The sequence below is a fragment of the Bos javanicus genome, chromosome 2 (genome assembly GCF_032452875.1).
Source record: "Bos javanicus breed banteng chromosome 2, ARS-OSU_banteng_1.0, whole genome shotgun sequence".
Lineage (NCBI taxonomy): Eukaryota > Metazoa > Chordata > Mammalia > Artiodactyla > Bovidae > Bos > Bos javanicus.
The window spans coordinates 70,817,796-70,838,449 of NC_083869.1; the positions used below are offsets into that span (position 1 = coordinate 70,817,796).

A 20,654-nucleotide genomic window follows, 5' to 3' on the forward strand; every position below is an offset into this window, starting at 1 on the left:
ATATGCACTCTGCATGAAAAGGAAAGCCAAACCCTGCATTTCTTGAACAGCATGGTCCTCCTCAAATGCAAGTCAATCACTTCATCTGGTGCTCAAGGGAAGTAACAGCCAGATCTGTGTTTTGGAGGTAAAAATGTCTGAGTGGGACTTAGGAAGAAACTGTACAAGATTCTCCAAATCGTGTCTTTTGCACTTTATGGAAGACTTAAGGGATTTTTAAGGGTAACATCCACAATCCAGAAGTTTCACACTATGTACCAGCTTGGTATAAGATGCTATTCCACTGAAAGCCCTTTGTTTACAAACACTTAGACTTCTATTATTTAGTTTGATCCTCAAACTCACACTATGGAAAAACAGGGAAACTGTTGGTATCCAATTTTGCAAATGAAGATACTGAAACAGAGTAAGGAGCAGTGCTGGGTTCTGGTTGAATGGGTGACCAGAGTCATTGCACAAAGCAGCATGGGATCCTGTGGTCTATTTAAAATGTTGACTTTGTTTTCATGATGAAACTTTTGCATTAATTTTGATTTTTAAGGATTGTGTTAAAATATTACTTACCTTGGTTACTGAATATTTTCCACCCCAAGCTAGTGCCTGGTTTGCTTTATCTGGCCCTGCTAAGCAGATAGACTAGCTTGAATCTTATGAAGTATCCATTTATCTGGTATCAAATGGGATTAATACCAGTAATTTCCTATGGTTCAACCTCATGGGTCCTCCTAGGATGGAGTCCTGAGGGCTCACATGGGTCTCTGTGCTGCCTGTGACTGCTTTATTATTCTGCACAGCAGTCCTCAGCCTGGCTGTGCATTAGAACCAACCATGAGGCTTCTGATTAAAACCAGGATCTCAGGCTGGAGTAGGAGAAGAGCACCAAGTATTTTCAAAAGCTCATCTGGTATGAGTTTCTGGATTAGAACCCTTGGATTAAACTAGATTTAAACCAAACTGTAAAGGCAAGATGTCCTGGATTTGAATTCAGGTGTTATCACTTTCTAACCACAAGATCTGAGGCAAGTTACAAGTTATTGTGAGTGCTGAGTCATGTATATGTATCCAGCACAGTGCCTGACACCTGATACATCTTGGATAACAGGTAATGCTTCTATGAGCTATTACATTGTGCTGAGGTTCAGGGAAGCTAAGCCAATCACCTGAGGTCACACAACAAGTATGTGAAAGAGTTTGGGTCCCAGGTCTGTCTGACCCCAGAGTTGGAGCTAGTTGACTATACTTGATATCCACTAAATGTTCCCACTAAAGAGGACTACACTCCGTAATTAACACAAGCATTTTCCAAAGAGTCCATTCTGCACCCCTACGAGTGAGGACTGCCCTTGGCCAGAGCTGAGATAACCAGGCAGAGAGGGGAGGCACTGCAGCCCAAGTAATGGGTTCCTTTCGCCAGGAGATTTCCTGCCCATGGAGGAAGCCCTTATAGCCCCTGGCCTCTTGAACAGTCCACTACCAAACTTGTGACTGGAGCTGCCAGCTGCCTTCATTTCCTCACTGCCAATTCTCTCTTTTAACCTTTCCTGTCCTGGATTCTGCTTCTAAGTCTCAGCCCAAACCAGTGACCTCTTGAATGTTGAAATTGTGAGCAAGTGGGGACCTCTACCTTGAAGGGCACTGTCAGTAACTCCTTTTCCTGAGTTTGCTTTTTGCTATGCCACTGGCTGAAGAACGAGACTTAGTCTAGTTGAGCTTTATCTCCTGCCACATCACAGCTCATGCCCCCAGTATTCCAGTGGTCCATGATTCCTCTGCCTCCAAGTGTCCTGCTGCTGTGATACTATGCTTGCCATTTTTTCCCACCTGCAAGGCCATCACCTTATTCTCCTCTATAGTTAACCCCCAGTCACCCCTTCAAAACCAGATCCAATGGACAAGCTCTTTGTGGCATTCCCAGGCCTGCCTTCTCTGCCTCCAGGTCACACCTGTCCTCCTAGGGGCTCCAATCACCAACATCAATTTTCTAGAATTCAGTTGTATCCAAAACCATTCTGCATACTGGACTGATATCCCTTAAGGCAAAGGCTATTATTACCTTCATCTCCCTGAACCCAGTGGGTTCACAATGTCTCTAGTGATAATAGCAGCAGCACAATGTTAGTGTTCATTGCCCATCAGATGCTACCCTGGCCACCTTACACCATTTAAGTCATTTAATGCACACACAAATTATTACCACCTTCCTTATTTTACGAACAAGAAAAGTGAGATCTTCAAAGCTGGCATGACTTTCCCATGGTCACACAACCACTTGCAGGAAGTGAAATTGGAACTCAGGCATTTAAGCTTTCAGGGTCCATGTGTTAACTACTGTGCTATATAACCTCCCTAGTAGAGAGTACCTGGTGTAGGGAACAGAGCAAAGGGGTTTCTCTTAAGGGGCTCAGATCTTATTGGGACCAGACAAAGCACACGCTTTCACACACAGAGAGAACATGGAAAAGCAATGAGAGGAAACATAATTAAATGCTAAAACATATGGGGTAGAGCAGTGTTTCTTCAACTTGAATGTGTACATACATTACCTGGGGACCTTGTTAAACTACAGATTTGGATTCAGTCTCCATGGGGTGGGACCTGAGACTCTGCCTTTATAACAGTTCCCAAGTGATGCCAACAATACTGGTCCATGGCCCACACTTTGTGTAGCAAGGATGAGCTCAAAGGATTGAAATAGGTCAGAGGAGTCAGGTTTCACTGTGGGTTGGAGAGGTCCCATGACAATAAGCTGGGTCTGGGATGAAGGCAGGGTCTGGGCAGGCAGAGGAGATGGGGGTCATTGGTTTTGCTTTTGAGGGACTGAGAACAAGTGATTTCAGGGACCTGTGATTTGTGCCCCAACTCCCCATACCCGTTAACAAGCAGTTGCACTAGGCAGGAACTCCGTGTGTGAATAGCCCATTTTTGAGAAATGCCTAATCCTGACCATGTCAGGAAACATTTTGCAAATTCAGAAATCAGAGTCAAAGGAAGTCCTGTGTGCTCTACAAGTAGAAGCAGTAGTCAAAAGGGAACAATCTCTCCCCAAGTGGTTCCTCTTGGGGAGAGCATTTCTGCTGGCTCCAGAACTTTGGCCATCTATAAACCTTAGCAATGGAAAATGAGGAAATTCTCAAGGAGAAAGAGCTCTCGGCTAGCACTGAAGACGGAACGGCTCTCGACCAAACCATGTTGTCTAGGATGGAGACATTCGAAGTTAATGGTAAAGTACTACTCCCCAATAATGACATTGCCTGTGATGTCTTTCTCTTGGCAACATAGGAATAGACAAGTCCATTGAAAGTCTAGATTTGCACCTTAGAGATTCAATGATGCATTTCTGGAATGCTTCCACTGGAAATTTGTATAACGCTAGTAATAGTGTCTTTAGCATACAGTTGGGTTTTCTTTTTTTTAGTTTCACAGCTCGTTTAAATTGTATTTAAATATTTTTCCCTTTCATTAATACTAATGCTTTTTATATGTCCCTCCTTTTTACTAATGTCTCATTGACACACAGATTATGTCTGTGATGTTTGTAATAAAAGGAAAATGCAAAACAAGAGGGATGAAAAAGTTTTACAAAACTGAGGCTAAATGTCGTATTTATTTAATACAATTCTGTTAAAATTCTTTAAGATAGCTTCTGTGAATACTCATGTGTTGCTCAGGGAACACATTCTCTACTTGTGGGCTTCCTCAGTGGCTCAGTGGTAAAGAATCCGCCTGTAATGCAGGCGACTCGGGTTTGATCCCTGGGTCAGGAAGATACCCTGGAGAAAGAAATGGAAACCCACTTCAGTATTCTTGCCTGGGAAATTCCATGGACAGAGGAGCCTAGTGGGCTACAGTCGCAAAATGATGTAGCCTAGAGCTACAGCCCTAGTGGGCTACATGGGGTCACAAAAGAGTCAGACACGATTTAGCAACTAAACAACAAAGAGTACGTTATAGTGGCATAACTAGTCTGTCTTAAACGCAGAGTTTACAATTCAGTCAACTCTGTTGTTTTATTTTCTCCCTCAATGTTACACAGGTGATATATTTTTAAAAATCTCCTAGAACTCATAACATTGAAAGTCACCAATGAGTGCTTCCCACAGGGGATCTCTGATTTCCTATTTCAGAATATCCTCTTGGAATTGTCTTCCAAGTCAATTAGTCATTCCCACTCTCCATCTTTTCTGGAAGTTGTATGTGTAGGAACAACTGCAGTTCTGTCCCCTGGCTTAACTGTCCCTCTTGTCCAGGGACTGTTGTGCAAGTCAGTGGCTGGAAAGATAGGGTGACAAAGATGAAGGGTCTGGTGCTCTGCCTTTAGGTGCTCAAGTGGGGTAACAATAAAGGCTGAATTACAAATGATTTTAATAATCATTGGCTATTCAGAACTTTGGAGAAGGCAGCGTTATGGACATGTAACTTTTTAAGATACTGAAAATGTTCAAGCAAAGTCAAGTGATCAAACAGACTCAGTACCTACTATCTGCTGAGCTCTGTACTCAGCTCCAAAATGATAGACAAGAATCAACCCAGTCTCTGGCCTCATGTAGGATGGAGGATATAGTACATGACTACATGGATGGAGGATGGCAGAGTGAGCCTATCCATAACTCATTGCTATACAATTTGTCACCAACTGTCACTGAGATTTGCACAGGACTTTATGGACAGATCTAATCTGGTGCGGGGCCCTGGAGGGCAGAGCTGAGATCTCTTCTAAAGTTTAATGGATAAAGAGGATCCATTAGAGAAAGTAAATGGAAGCTGGGACAGGGGTAGGGCACCACATGCTTGTGATACTTTCACAAGGAATATTCAGAAAAAAACAAACAGCTCCATATTGTTTGGTTCAAAATTGGGTGGAGAAACTCAGTGGGGACTGAGATTAGGACCAATTAAACCTGACCTTGTCCTGAAAGCGTCTACTGAAAAAAAAATGCACAATGTGAGAGTGGTGAGTTAATTTTTTTTCAATTGGGGGATAATTGCTTTATAATGTATTGGTCTCTGCTGTACAACAATGTGAATCAGCCATTGTTGTTGTTTAGTCATTATGTTGTGTTCCACTCTTTTGCAACCCCATGAGCATCCGTGGGATTTTCCATGTAAGAATACTGGAGTGGGTTGACAGTTCCTTCTCCAGGGATTTTCCCAACCAGGAATTGAATCCACAACTCCCGTCACATCTCCTTCATTGCAGGTGGGTTCTTTCCTGCTGAGCCATCTTAGTTCATAAGTATATCCCCTCCCTTTAGAGCCTCTCTCCCACCCTCATCCCAACCCTCTAGGTTGTCACAGAGCACTAGGTTGAGTTTCCCGTGTTATACAGCAACTTTCCACTAGCTATCTATTTTACACATGGTAATGTATATTTGGGGCTTCCCTGGTGGCTCAAATAATAAATAATCTGTCTGCAATGTGGGAGACTAGGGTTCAGTCCCTGGGTCAGGAAGATCCCCTGGAGAAGGGAAAGGTTACCCACTCCAGTATTCTTGCCTGGAGAATTCCATGGACAGAGGATTCTAGTGGGCTATATAGTCTATGAGGTCACAAAGAGTTAGACACAACTGAGCTACTAACACAACAACAACAAATGTATATATTTCAATGCTGTTTGGGACAAAATAAGGTCAATAGCCCCGGAGATAGCATTTCAAATAGCTCTGAGAAAATGCTCCAAAGAGGCAAAGGGGAAGGTCAGAGCTTTATATGATTTTAGTGAAGGGGGTACTTGCAGTCAAGTACATATTTTGGCAGAGGCTTGCTCCCAATCACAAAGAGCAGATGTCACTGTTAATGATTTTAGTGCTTTTTCAGATGTGAGGAAAGAATTGGGCTCATAAAATCTAATCCTATAAATATCTATCTGAAGACCTATTCTACCATTTTTCCCAGAGTACAAGAATGCCTCATTCTTGACCTCCACACTGAACTCCTTTCAGAGGGTGTTGAAAACAGCTTCAGAGGCTCATTATTTAATCCTTGTAGAGGTAGATGGCAGATGCCAATTTGTAGGTGGCAAGGGCAATGGGGAGCTTTGTAGAGACTGAAGTTGGCTGAGAGGCAGTGATTTGCACTTCAGTTACTTATCCTCACAGATGGGGGACGAGTTGGAAAGAGTAACCCTGGGGACAGAGAGGAGCTTGGCAGCCAGAGATGATGAGAGACAGTGGGTGTGTGGAAGGAAAAGAGAGGATGCTCTGGAAAAACAGAAGTCAGATCAGTAAGACTAGAGTAGGGGAGTCACGGCAAGTGAGGATGATGCATAAGTCAAAGGTGAATCCTAGATTTCTGACTGGGGTTATAGATACCATGATGTAAAAATCTAACCACAATCACCCCTGTTTGGAGAGAACATTTTCCTAAATGCATCCACAAGTTCCTATCTCCTCATACAAAGAACATGGAATGCATGGAAATTTCTAGATGAATACCATTATGGATAATGTTCACTGTGAGATTATGTAACACCGGTACCCGCTCAGGGCTTACTGAGACTAAAAAAAAAACTATTTGCTTCAGCACTAAATGGCTCCAGCCTCATCTATCTGTCTATCCTCATTTATCTGTCTGTCCATCTATCTATCTATCCATCATCTATCTGTCTACTTATCTCTCTGTCAACTGAAGATTGCTTAAGTTATCTGAAGAGGCTCCGCAGACTGCAGACTCTGGCTGCCCTTAAGACAATGAAACTCCAGGTCTTCCTTTATGAACAAATATCAGTTCCTCTTCCCTTCAACAATGGAGCATTTGAGCCCAAATTACAGAATACACACTAGCCTCTGTGGTCCATATCTTTCTGGAATGTACTTCTTTCACTTTCTTGAAAATATGAGCATTTCTCTGGCTCACATCTTACTGTCATTCTCCTTACAGGATGGGTCTGATATCTGAATTTCTGTTACCAGATCAGCATGCTCTTGCTGGTTTCTGTGGAATGTAATCTAGCCCTCTCATGCAAAGCCCTCAATTATTTTACGTCTTGTATCTTTCATCATGATATTTATTCCCACAAATTTCCATCTGAAGAACATCCTTCTTGACAGAGAAGACCATAAAAAATACAAATAGAGAAGTTATGGGGGGGGGGAACGCATTGTTTGTTTTAATTAAATAGAGCATTGGCCCCAGCACTGGACCTAGCTGTCCCTTCTTCCTGCTCTGAAGTTAATTTTAAATATTCTGCTAACATGAAACTAAAAGACGCTTACTCCTTGGAAGGAAAGTTATGACCAACCTAAATAGTATATTGAAAAGCAGAGATATTACTTTGCCAACAAAGGTCCATCTAGTCAAGGCTATGGTTTTTCCAGTGGTCATGTATGGATGTGAGAGTTGGACTGTGAAGAAAGCTGAGCTCCAAAGAATTGATGCTTTTGAACTGTGGTGTTGGAGAAGACTCTTGAGAGTCCCTTGGACTGCAAGGAGATCCAACCAGTCCATCCTAAAGGAGACCAGCCCTGGGTGTTCATTGGAAGGACTGATGCTGAGGCTGAAACTCCAATACTTTGGCCACCTCATGCGAAGAGTTGACTCATTGAAAAAGACCCTAATGCTGGGAGGGATCGGGGGCAGGAGGAGAAGGGGACGACAGAGGATGAGATGGCTGGATGGCATCACCGGTTCAATGGACATGAGTTTGAGTGAACTCCAGGAGTTGGTGATGGACAGGGAGGCCTGGCATGCTGTCATTCACGGGGTCGCAAAGAGTCGGACACGACTGAGCGACTGAACTGAACTGAACTGAACAGACTTTAACTTTGGAGTCTATGCAGGGTCAGCCTTGCTGAAAGGACTACTTTCATTTCACATTGTTGCTCTGACTTTTGTGTTTTGTCATATCCTTATTTCTCAACATTTTTTAAAAATCTGACTACCCAGAGGTGTTTTTCCACTTTTTATTGTGAAATACTTGTAATTTCACAGAAAGTTGCAAATAATGTACAGGGAAGTCTTTGTGACCTTCACCCATTTTCTTCAGTGATAACATCTTACATAACTCCAGTACAATATGACAACCAGGGAACTGATATTCATACAATCCACAGAGCGTATGTAGGTTTCTTTAGTTTTACATGCACTCATTTGTGTGTGTGAATGTAGTTCTCTACAATTTTATCAGATGTGTATGCCTGCGTAACCACTACCAAAATCAAGATATAGAACAATTTCATCACCACAGAATCTCCTTCATGGTATATTTTAGAGACACACATGCCCTCTCTCCTGTCCAACAATCACTATCCCCAGCAACCACTAATCAGCTCCTCCTCTTTATAGTTTTTCTATTTAAAGAAAGTTACATGAACTACAAGTATGTAACTTTTTAAAGATTGGCTTTTTTTCCCTTTGAGATCCATCCAAGTTGTTGTATGTATCAATAGTTGGTTCTATTATTACTGAGTTTTACTGAGTATTATTTTGTGATAAGACTGGACCACAATTGGTTTAACCATTCATCCACTGAAAGACTTTTGGGTTGTTTCCAGTTTTGGGCCGTTACAAATAAAGCTGCTATGCTTATTTATGGAAAAGTTTTTGTGCAAGCACAGATTTTCATTTCTCTGGGAAAAATGCCAAAAAGTGCAATTAATTGCTGGATTCTAGGTATGTTTAGTATTATAAAAAGCAGTCGATCTGTTTTTCAAGTGTGGATGTTCCATTTTACATTCCCATCAGCAGTGTACAACTGATTCACTGTCTCTGCATCCTTGCCAGCAATTGGTGTTATCACTATTTTTACTTTAGCCATTTTGATAAGCATGTGATAGTAATACTTTAATGTAATTTTAATTTGTATTTTCCTAGTAGCTAATGATGTTGAGTGAAATAGTTGGCTTAAAGCTCAACATTCAGAAAACTAAGATCAAGGTATCTGGTCCCATCACTTCATGGGAAATAGATGGCGAAGCAGTGGAATCAGTGTCAGACTTTATTTTTCTGGGCTCCAAAATCACTACAGATGGTGATTGCAGCCATGAAATTAAAAGACGCTTACTCCTTGGAAGGAAAGTTATGACCAACCTAGATAGCATATTCAAAAGCAGAGACATTACTTTGCCAACAAAGGTCCGTCTAGTCAAGGCTATGGTTTTTCCAGTGGTCATGTATGAATGTGAGAATTGGACTGTGAAGAAATCTGAGCTCCAAAGAATTGATGCTTTTGAACTGTGGTGTTGGAGAAGACTCTTGAGAGTCCCTTGGACTGCAAGGAGATCCAACCAGTCCATCCTAAAGGAGACCAGCCCTGGGTGTTCATTGGAAGGACTGATGCTGAGGCTGAAACTCCAATACTTTGGCCACCTCATGCGAAGATTTGACTCATTGGAAAAGACCCTGATGCTGGGAGGGATCGGGGGCAGGAGGAGAAGGGGACGATGGAGGAGGAGATGGCTGGATGGCATCACTGACTCAATGTACGTGAGTTTGAGTAATGGACAAGGAGGCTTGACATGCTGCAATTCATGGGGTCACAAAGAGTTGGACATGACTGAGCGACTGAACTGAACTGAACTGAATGATGTTGAATATCCTTTTATGTGTTCGTTTGTCACTTATATACCCTCCTCAGTGAAATGTCTCTGTGTCTTTTGCCAATATTTTAATAGGATTTTTATTTTTTACTAAGCTAAACTAAAGCTAAACTTTTTGAGAATTCTTTATATACTCAAAATATACATCCTTCGCTGGATATGCAGTTTGCAAATATTCTTTCTCAGTCTGTAATTTGTCATTTCATCCACTTAACAAAGTCTTTAATTAAATACTTTAAACTAAGTATTTAATTCTATTGGGGTCCAATTTATTGACATTTCCTTTTATGGATTGTGCTTTTGGTGTCAAGTCTGAGAACTTTTTACCTATCACTGGGTCCTAAAGATTTCTCCTATGTGTAATTCCAAAGCTTTGATAGTTTTATAATGTAATATCATGGTTCATTTTGAGCTGATGTGAAGTTTAGGTCAAGGTTTGTTTATTTTGCCTATGGATGTCCAACTGCTTCAATACCATCTGCTGGTATTGAAGCAATCAGTACTATCCTTCCTCAGGTAAATTACTTTTGCACCTTTGTCAAAAATCAGTTGGGCACACTTGAAGGAAATGGCAACCCACTCCATTATCCTTGCCTGGAAAATCTTATGGACAGAGGAGCCTGGTGGGCTGCAGTCGATGGGGTCGCAAAGAGTGGTACACGACTGAGCAACTAACACTTACACTTACTTACTTGTATGAGTCTATTTCTGTGTTCTTCATTCTGTCCATTAATCTACATGTCTATCCCTGCACCAATACCACACTGTAGATTTATTGTAACTCTAAACATAATGTTATTTCTCACATTTTATTCTTCTTTTTTCAAGATGATTTTAACTATTCTGGGGCTTGTGCCTTTCCATGTAAATTTTGGGGTAAATTTATACCGTCAAAAACCTTGCTGGATTTTGTAAGAATTATATTATACCTCTCAGTTCAGTTCAGTCACTCAGTCGTGTCCAACTCTTTGAAACCCCATGAGTTGCAGCACGCCAGGCCTCCCTGTCCATCTAGATAGTTCAAAAACTGACATCTTTACATCTTTATGTTGTTTTACAATCCAGGAACTTGGTATGTTCCCACATTTCTTTGGGTCTTTGTTGCTTTTTTTTAAATGAAAATTTTGTAACTTTCGGGCATACTGATCTTGTGTACATTTTGTTAAATTTATATCAAAGTATTTCATTTTCTTTAGACCAATTATAAATGTGTGTTTTAAATTTTGATTTCCACTTGTTTGTCAGTTGTATATAGAAAAAGGGAGTGAGAACACATATCCTTGCCTTGTTCCCAGTCTAAGGAGGAAAGTTTTCTGTCTAACCATTAATAGTGATATAAGCAGGGGGCCTCCCCTGGCAGTCCAGTGTATAGACTTAGCCTTGCAATGCAGGGGGTGTGGGTTCAATCCCTAGTTGGGGAATGGAGATCCTACATGCTTCTCCAGTAAAAAACCAAAACATAAAACAGAAGTAATATTGTAACAAATTCAATGAAGACTTTTAAAAAATGGTCTACATCAAAAAAAGAAAAAAGAGTGATGTAAGCTTTAGATAGCTGTTGATACTCTTTTTTAAAAAAGAAAATTTGAGAATGTTCTCTTCTAATTTTCTGAGAGTTATATTATAAATGTGTTATTTATTATGAGAGTGATAATTATGACAGTTTATCATGAATTGGATTTTGTTAAGTACTTCTTTCTGCATTAACTAACTATACAGTTACATGATTTTTCTTCTTTAGTCTATTGATATGTAGACTACATTGATTTTCTAACATTGAAAACCAGTCATGCATACCTGGAAATCCCATTTAGTATATAAATCTTTTTAATGCTTTATTGGATATGGTTTACTGCTATTTTGTTGAGGATTTTTGTGTCAACATTCATGAGACATATTGATCTTTAGTTTTCTTTTTGTACTGTCTTTGATTTTCATATTACGATAATACTTACAAAACGAGTTAAGAAGTAGTGCTCTTTACTCTTCTGTAAACCGTAAGAGATTGTCTGAACTTAGTGTTAATTCTTTTCTTAAAGGTTTGTTAGGATATTGGACCTGGATATTTCTTTTTATAAGAGATTTTAAATTACAAATTAACTTGTTTAATAGGCATAGATATTTATATTATTTCTTTCACCTTGGTTGAGTTTTGGTAGTTTGTGATTTTTCAAGAATTGGTTCATTCCTTCTAAGTTGTTAGCATAAAGTTAGTAGTATTTTCTTGTTTTCTTTTTAATGGCTGCAGCATCTGTGGTGATATATCCTGTTTTACTCTTGATATTGGTGATTTGTGTCTTCTTTCTTTTTATCTTTGTCAGTCTTGATAGCGCTTTATCAATTTTTATTGATTTTATTCAAGCAACCAGATTTTCAGTTTTTCATTTTCTCCCTTGTATTCTTATTTTAAATCTCGTTGATTTCTGCTCTGGTCTTTATTATTTCTTTTTTTTTCTGATTGTTTATGATTTATTTTTCTTTTATGTCTTCTTGAGGTAAGGACTTAGTTTATTGATTTGAGAACTTTCCTCATTTGTATTTTAAACTTTTAGTGCTGTGAATTTCCTTTCCAGTGCTGCTTTAGAATCATTCCATAATTTGATATCTTTTATTTCCACTTTCATTCAATTCTTTTTAAGATTTTTTATCTTTGAGATTTTTCCTATGATCCATGCATTATTTAGAAATTAAAAAAAGATTCCAATTGTTTGAAGATTTTTCTATTATTATCTTCTATTTTGATTCCATTATTGTCAGAGAATATCTGTAAATTTTAATTTCTTTTACAGTTTGTTGAGGTTTGTTTTATGACTCAAGATATGGTCTTAGTAAATATTCCATGTATGCATGGAGAGAATGCATACTCTGCTGTTGCTGCATGGAGCATTTTATAAATGTTAGATCCTGTTGGTGTTCAGTTGTTCTATACTTTTGCTGATTTCCTATCAATTGCTGAGAATGGGGTGTTAATATCCACAATTATAACTAGGATTTGTCCATTTCTCTTTTCAACTATATCGATTCTGTTTCATGTGAATAGAAGTTCTACTGTTTGGTTTCTTATAGACATCTTATAAAGGGTCATAGCTTTTCATGCACTTTGCCAATTTCTGCCCTGTACTTGGTAAAGTTAGATTATTTATGAAAGTAATTACAGGTACGTTAGGTTTAAAGCTGCCATCCTAGTTTGTGTTTTCTCTTTGTATCTTCTATTTCCCATTCATCTGTTTCTCTTTTCTTATCTTCCTATAGGTTGAGCACTTTTTAGAGTTCCATTTTTATTTATTTATAGTTTGTTTGTGGTACATTTCTTTGAATAGTTTATTTAGTGGTTTCTCTGTGCATTACAATATACATACATAACTTAGCACAGTCAGTGGTATCAACATTTTATCACTTTGTGAGTCAAGTGTAAAAATCTTATTTACATTTATGTCTTTTTATTGTCTTCACTTTTTAAAATGAATTGTCTGAGGTATTTCCTCTGCATACACTGAGAGCCACATTAGACGGTATCATATATTTATTTCAACCGTCAATTGTGATCTTTAAAAGCTGTGAGGAAAAGGATAATCTAACATATATCCTTGTATTTTACCCGTTCTTCTTTCCCTTTTCCTGTTCTTCCCTTTGGAGGTGTCAAACCTTTTCCTACATCATTGCCATTCTATTTGAAGATTTCCTTTAGCCATTCTTCAAAGGTAAGTTCATGAGCAATAATTTCTATTAGTTTTCCTTCATCTGAGAACTTCTATTTTCCGATCATTGTTAAAGGATGCACTAGGAATAGAATTCATGGTTGACAATTTCTTTCAGCACACAAAAAGTACTGTGCCACTTCTAGCTGATCTCTGTGGTTTCAGATGAAAAATCTGCTGACATTCCAAATAGATATTTCTTTATAAGTAATTTCTCCTTTCCCTCTGGCTGTTTTCAAGACTTTTTCTTTTTCTTTTGATGTTTAATTTTCTTTATCTCTAAATTTTTCAGATTTTTGCCTATGTATCTTGATATAGATTTCTTTGAATTTACCATGTTTGGGATTTGCTCAACTTCTTGGATCTGTAGGGTCTTTCATCAAATTTGAGAAATTTTCAGCTACCATTATTTCTTTGAGGTTTTTTTTTTTTTTTTTTTTTTGGCTTCACACTCTTTCTGGGACTTCAGTGATGAGTATTATGTGTTTTGTGTGTGTGTGTCTTTTTTTATTGACTCACACATCTCTGAGGCTCTGTTTATTTGTCGTTTTGTTGTTGATTTTCTGCTTTTCAGGTTAGGCAATTTCTATTGTTCTCATTTAGTTGAGTGATTCTTTCTTTTGTCATATTTATTACACTATTGAGCCAATGTGGTGATGTTTAAAAAAGATTTTTGGCATTTTGAAATTATATAATTTCCATCTGAGTCTTTTATATATCTTCTATTTTGTGAGATTTTTTTAAAAGTTTTGTTTGTAAGTACTCATTAAAGCATTTTTGTGGTGGCTGCTTTAAAATTTTATTGAATAATTCCAACATTTGTGTCATCTCAATGATCTTAGGTTTAAGTTTCTTGCATAAACTGTTTAGGTTTATTAAATAGATTCTGGCCCATTTTGTGGCTATCATTCTTGACAGTTTCTTCTAACCACTAAGAGATGAAATGATCGACACCAGTCAGTTCAGTTACTCAGTTGTGTCTAACTCTTTGCAACGCTAATGGACTGAAGCACACCACACTCCCAGAGCTTGCTCAAACTCATGTCCATTGAGTCGGTGATGCCATCCAACCATCTCATCCTCTGTCGTCCCCTTCTCTTCCTGCCTTCAATCTTTCCCATCTCAGGGTCTTTTCCAGTGAGTCAGCTCTTCGCATCAGGTAGCCAAAGTATTGGAGATTCAGCTTCAGCATCAGTCCTTCTGATGAATATTCGGACTGATTTCCTTTAGGACTGACTGATTTGATCTCTTTGCAGTCCAAGGGACTCTCAAGAGTCTTCTCCAACACCACAGTTCAAAAGCATCAATTCTTCAACACTCAGCTTTATTTATAGTCCAACTCTCACATCCATACATGACTACTGGAAAAACCATAGCTTTGACTAGATGGACCTTTTTTGGCAGAGTAATGTCTCTGCTTTTTAATATGCTGTCTAGGTTGGTCATAGCTTTGCTTCCAAGGGGCAACCATCTTTTAATTTCATGGCTGCAGTCACCATCTGCAGTGATTTTGGAGCCCCCAAAAATAAAGCTTGTCACTGTTTCCATTGTTTCTCCATCTATTTGCCGTGAAATGATGGGACTGGATGCCATGATCTTCGTTTTTTTGAATGTCGAGTGTTAAGGCAACTTTTTCATTCTCCTCTTTCACTTTCATCAAGAGGCTCTTTAATTTTTCTTCACTTTTTGCCATAAGGATGGTGTCATCTGCATATCTGAGGTTATTGATATTTCTCCCATTAATCTTGACTCCAGCTTGTGCTTCATCCAGTCTGGCATTTTGCACAATGTACTCTGCATATAATTTAAATAAACAGGGTGACAATATACAGCCTTGATGTACTCCTTTCCCAATTTGGAACCAGTGCATTGTGCCATGTCTGGTCCTAACTGTTATTTCTTGACCTGTATACAGATTTCTCAGGAGGCAAATAAAGTGTTCTTGTATTCCTGCCTCTTTAAGAATTTTCCACAGTTTGTTGTGATCCACACAATTAAAGGCTTTAGCATGGTCAGTGAAGCGGAAGTAGATGATTTTCTGGAACTCTCTTGCTTTTTCGATGATCCAACAAATGTTGCTAATTTGATTTCTGGTTCCTCTGCTTTCTAAATCCAGCTTGAACATCTGGAAGTTCTCAGTTCACATACTGTTGAAGCCTAGCTTGGAGAATTTTGAGCATTACTTTGCTAGTATGTGAAATGAGTGCAATTGTGTGGTAGTTTGAACACTCTTTGTCATTGCCTTTCTTTGGGATTGGAATGAAAACAGACTTTTTTCCAGTCCTGTGATCACCAAATTTTCTGGCGTATTGAGTACAGCACTTTAAAGCATCATCTTTTAGGATTTGAAATAGCTCAACTGGAATTCCATCACCTCCACTAGCTTTGTTCGTAACGAGCTTCCTAAGGCCCACTTGACTTGGCTCTATGTGAGTGATCATACCCTCGTGGTTATCTGGGTCGTTAAGATCTTTTTTGTATAGTTCTATGTATTCTTGCCACCTGTTCTTAATATCTTCTGCCTCTGTTAATGATCAACATAGGGGTAAAGAATTTATCATATCCTTTGCTTTGTACAGAGCAAGTTAGACAAAACCTACAGATTTAAAGTTTCCAGTTCTAAAATACTTTGCCTTTATGCCAGTATAGCTCTGAATTAAAAAGCATTCTGCATTTTGGACCTGAACTACTCCCACCTCCCCGTCATGTCTGTTTTTCCTCTTGTTATCCTTTTGCAAATGCCTTACACCATGTTCCTACCATGTAGTTGAAAATACCTGTATTTTCCATGCTGGCCCTCACCCCTACCTCTAGCACCTATGATATGTGTGTCTCTGAAACATAGTTTATCTTTCTATTCCCATCACATGTTAAGTTTTATCACATTTTTTGCTGTCTATGAGACTGTATTTGCCATCCACCATCTTCTATTAAATGTGAGGCTTCCCATCACACTTATTCATTCTCACTATCATGACTATATGGTACCTGAGGTTTTAAGTTCCATTTCTGATGCTCTCCCAACACTTTTAAACTGGCAGTGTTCAACTCTGCACGTATTTGGCACCCAGACTACTCATTCATCCATTCAACTAGCCGGTCGCCATTTTTCCAGCATATCATATTGATGCTGGAATGCAGCCTTAGGAACTTCCAGGCCATATAGAGGAGACTGAGATATAGAAATAGTTCAAGGTGCTCAGGGTCACAGCAGACAAAAACAAAGTGATGTGGGGAAGAAGAGCAATGTCCCACCCATCCCAGGGGAGCCTGAGGATCTATCTTGGAGCAGGGAAGTCTCTACTCTGCTCCCAAAGGATGAGTAAGAATTAGTTATGCACAAAGAAGGAAGGAATATTCCTTCCTTGGGATTCAGGGGAGATACTCTATCTGAAGTCAGAAGGGTGTAACCCCAGTGGTCTGGGCTCACCATTGGTCAGTATCAGGGGTGGAGGCATGGCCACAGGAGAGCTGGCTGGAGACCAGGCTACATATACCCACAGGGGAGGTGTTTGCCCTGAGGGCAGTGAGCCCAAGGGCTGAAAACAAGGGAGCGACTGGGGCAGGATGTGTGTTGGAGAACTCACTCAGGCTGCTATGTGGGCCTAGACTCCAGGGTGCATGCAGGTAGAGAGGACACCCTGTGATAGACAGAGACTAGCCTTGCGTCTTTAAGGAATATGAAGCAACTAATACAGAGAACAGTTAAATCTCTGTCTACTGAGAAAACTAGAAGGAAATCCATGGAAAAATTCTTCATTGCAGAAGCAACATGTGCTTTAGTTGATTACATACTACTAAAGCACATGTGATAAGCACAACATGATAAGCACAGGTGCTATAGTAGTATGTATTTGTAACATGATATCATTAGTGTTAAACTAACAGGAGAAACAGTCCATCTAGGAGGATACGGGTTTGTTCGGAAGGGGAAATGGGAGGAAGGCCGCATCCCAGAAAGCTAATGAAGCTTACCTCAGCAGGCTAGGACCTCAGGGGATTAATTATGAGATTATTAATCCTTGAAATGCTCTCCATATTGTTTGATAAATTATATTATGCATGTTTTACTTTCATAATTTAAAAATCTAAAGAAAAAGAAAGCAAAGGCCTGGACAAAATGTGCAGATCTTGTCTGATAACCTAATAGGTTTTTCAACTGTTCCAAACCTCACTCACTGCTTATAAAATGGGAACAATCGTTTCCTCCAAAAATTTTGAAACTGAAATATGTTAGTTCATCGGTTAATCTGATGTATATCTATTGAGCACCTCCTGTAGCAGGTGGCACACTGGGGCTTCTACAATGAGCAAGGCTGATGTAATATCTGGCTTAAGGACCGTGCTGTTTCAGCAAGGAATATATGCAGAGGTGTTTTTCAACCAGCCACACAAACGAGTGGCTTCTTGCCTTGTGGAAGGAGGATCAAGGGGAGGATTTGGGTGTCATTGGTCTTTGTGTCTTTCCCCTCATGGAACTTCATGGAGACCCCCTTGCTCACCCAGAGGGGATTTGGGCCCAGGCTAGGGACCTCTGCTCTCCACTCTCTCTAGCAGCTGCTTTCTGCCTGTGTTCTACTTCAGATCCAAAGCCCAAGAGGAGAAATGGAATGAACTGCATCATGGTCCTAGTGATCTTGTACCTGGTTCTGCTCACTGCGGGCGCTGGGCTCTTGGTGATACAAGGTAAAGCATCTGAGTCCTGTCTGGTCCTTCCTTGGGTAACAATGTGGCCCCAACTGACAGAGGACGCAGGCTCAGGGGAGAGCCCTGGGGCCACTGCTGCCCATCTGCCGGGAGAGAGTTCTCAGGCCCTGGGAGGCCAGGGTGGTGGGGGGACGGGAGGGGAAAGCAGAAAGGGCAGTGTGTGTTACGTGTTACATGTGTGTGTGTATGTATGTGTGTGAGGGGGCAGGGAAGAGGGAGGCAAGGAGAAATAGACCACACATGTGTATGTCTGAAGCAGTGAAAGAGGCAGTGATTTCACACAGGTGTGCCTTATGCATCTCACATCAAGAATTCCCTCTCTCTGGGAGGGAAGGAGCCTTGTTTGGTTGGTTTTTTTTAATTTATTTATTTTGATTGGAGGCTAGTTACTTTACAATATTGTAGTGGTTTTGCCATACATTGACATGAATCAGCCATCGGTGTACATGTGTTCCCCATCCTGAACCCCCTCCCACCTCCCTCCCTATCCCATCCTTCTGAGTCATCCCAGTGCACCAGCCCTGAGCACCCTGTCTCATGCACAAAACCTGGACTGGCAATCTGTTTCACATATGATATTATACAGGTTTCAACACTATTCTCTCAAATCATCCCACCCTCGCCTTCTCCCACAGAGTCCAAAAGACTGTTCTATATATCTGTGTCTCTTTTGCTGTCTCGCATACAGGGTTATCGTTACCATCTTTCTAAATTCCATATATATGCAATGGCAAGCCACTCCAGTACTCTTACCTAGAAAATCCCATGAATGGAGGAGCCTGGTGGGCTGCAGTCCATGGGGTCGCTACGAGTTGGATGCGACTGAGTGACTTCACTTTCACTTTTCACTTTCACACAATGGAGAAGGAAATGGCAACCCACTGCAGTGTTCTTGCCTGGAGAATCCCAGGGACGGCAGAGCCTGGTGGGCTGCTGTCTATGGGGTCGCACAGAGTCCGACACGACTGAAGCGACTTAGCAGCAGTAGCAGCAGCATACCGTATTGGTGTTTTTCTTTCTGGCTTACTTCACTCTGTATATAGGCTCCAGTTTCATCCACCACATTAGAACTGATTAAAATGTAGTCCTTTTAATAGCTGAGTAATATTCCATTGTGTATATATACCACAGTTTTATTATCCATTTGTCTGCTGATGGACATCTAGGTTGCTTCCATGTCCTGGCTATTATAAACAGTGCTGCGATGAACATTGGGGTACACGTGTCTCTTTCAATTCTGGTTTAGGAAGGAGCTTTGTTGATCAGTGTTTCTTTTCAACATTATTTGACTTTCAAAGTGCTCCCAGTCCAAATGGTTAGGTCAGGAAGCAATTTTATCATACAGACCGTGAAGTTGCTCAAGCGTGTCATGTGCCCAGTTGTCATAAGCACACATCACACACATATTAATGCCTCACATGATTAGGCCAGGTCCGCATATTAGTGGCCATGCACTCATGCCCAAGCATGCACAAAGTTCTTAACTGCATGCAGGTTGATCATGGATGCAGTGGCTGCACAGACTGTGCCAGTGTGTTCTACGGACATGTAACATCTGAGTGTGAAGTGCCCATGTGCCAGATACAGACAAAGCTCTGTGCTTACTCTAGGTCCTCATAGTACACAAAACATGTGTTTACATAGTCAGAACTTACAGAGTTATGCACATATAACACAGAATGTCAGGGTTATGTTCAAATGCCTTGGGCTTTAATGAAGTCCCTAAAAGAATGCTGAAGGGTTGGGGTGTGGGGTGTCCAGTTCTAAACCTGCAGGAGCGGCTCCGGATCCTGGAGATGACCTGCAAGAATGAAACGCAGGCCCAGCTCACCCAAGTCGAACAACAGCGGATGGACAACTTTATTCAGATCCCAGGTTGGTCCCTCTCCACTGAGTTTGGACTTTTCAGAGAGAATGGGAGTGGGGGAGCTGCTTGTGTGTGGACAAGAGGGTCTCTAGACCCGAATTCCTTTCTTTGGCAGAGGGGCTTCCCAGACCCTGGCCTGGCATGAGACCCTGGAGGCCAAGAGAGGGGGTAAAGACTGAATGAGGAGGGCGTGAAATTACAGGCACCCTGGGTGGCTGCAGACAGATCTGGAGAGAGTGGGGTCAGGAAGCTAGGAGCCAAGGACCCTGTCCAAATGATTATGACATCCAAGAGCCAAGGTCTTCAGTAACCATCCCAAGGTCAGGTCTGGGTCACAAAGCCCTCAGACCAGCCCAGAATGCTCAGGAGGGCAGGTAAAATGCAGAGCCTGGGGCGATTCCTAGGACCACTTCTAAGTGGCAAACTAATGCTAGTCTGTGGCTGGAGAGAGGAATGGTGGGCACCAAGCCAGTCTAGCCAAAGCAGGTACCATGGAGGGGAGAGGACACTGGACCTGCCCTTATAGAAGAGACCCCAGAATGCACCCTGGCTCCTCCCACATGTGGGGACGCAGACAGAGGTGGCAGACTGCCACACAGAAGTCCCCTGCACTCGACCCCTCAGGCCCCTTGTCTTGGGCTTCCAGCCTCCAAAACTGTAAGAAGTGAATTTCTTTGGCTAAGCCCCACCTCCCCAGTCCATAATGCGTTGTTATAGTGGCCAGAATGGACTAAGACAGGATAAGGAGCCCCGTCACATCCATCCAAGTCTTTGGGAGGCTGTCATCCCCAAAGCAGTCTTGGAAAGGGAAAGATCTGATATGGGTGACAGCAGTGATGGGTGCCATTT

General features: G+C 40.9%; 1 protein-coding gene across 1 annotated transcript in view; it reads left to right on the forward strand.

Moving 5' to 3' along the window:
• The first annotated feature begins 3,000 nt into the window (after window positions 1–3,000).
• MARCO (macrophage receptor with collagenous structure) overlaps window positions 3,001–20,654 on the forward strand; it is a 33,394-nt gene continuing 15,740 nt past the window's right edge. Inside the window, exons 1-3 of the mRNA XM_061439713.1 lie at window positions 3,001–3,220; window positions 17,816–17,917; window positions 19,700–19,813. Coding sequence (XP_061295697.1) covers window positions 3,112–3,220; window positions 17,816–17,917; window positions 19,700–19,813 — 325 coding nt within the window. The 5' untranslated portion in view covers window positions 3,001–3,111. The remainder of the gene's footprint in view (window positions 3,221–17,815; window positions 17,918–19,699; window positions 19,814–20,654) is intronic.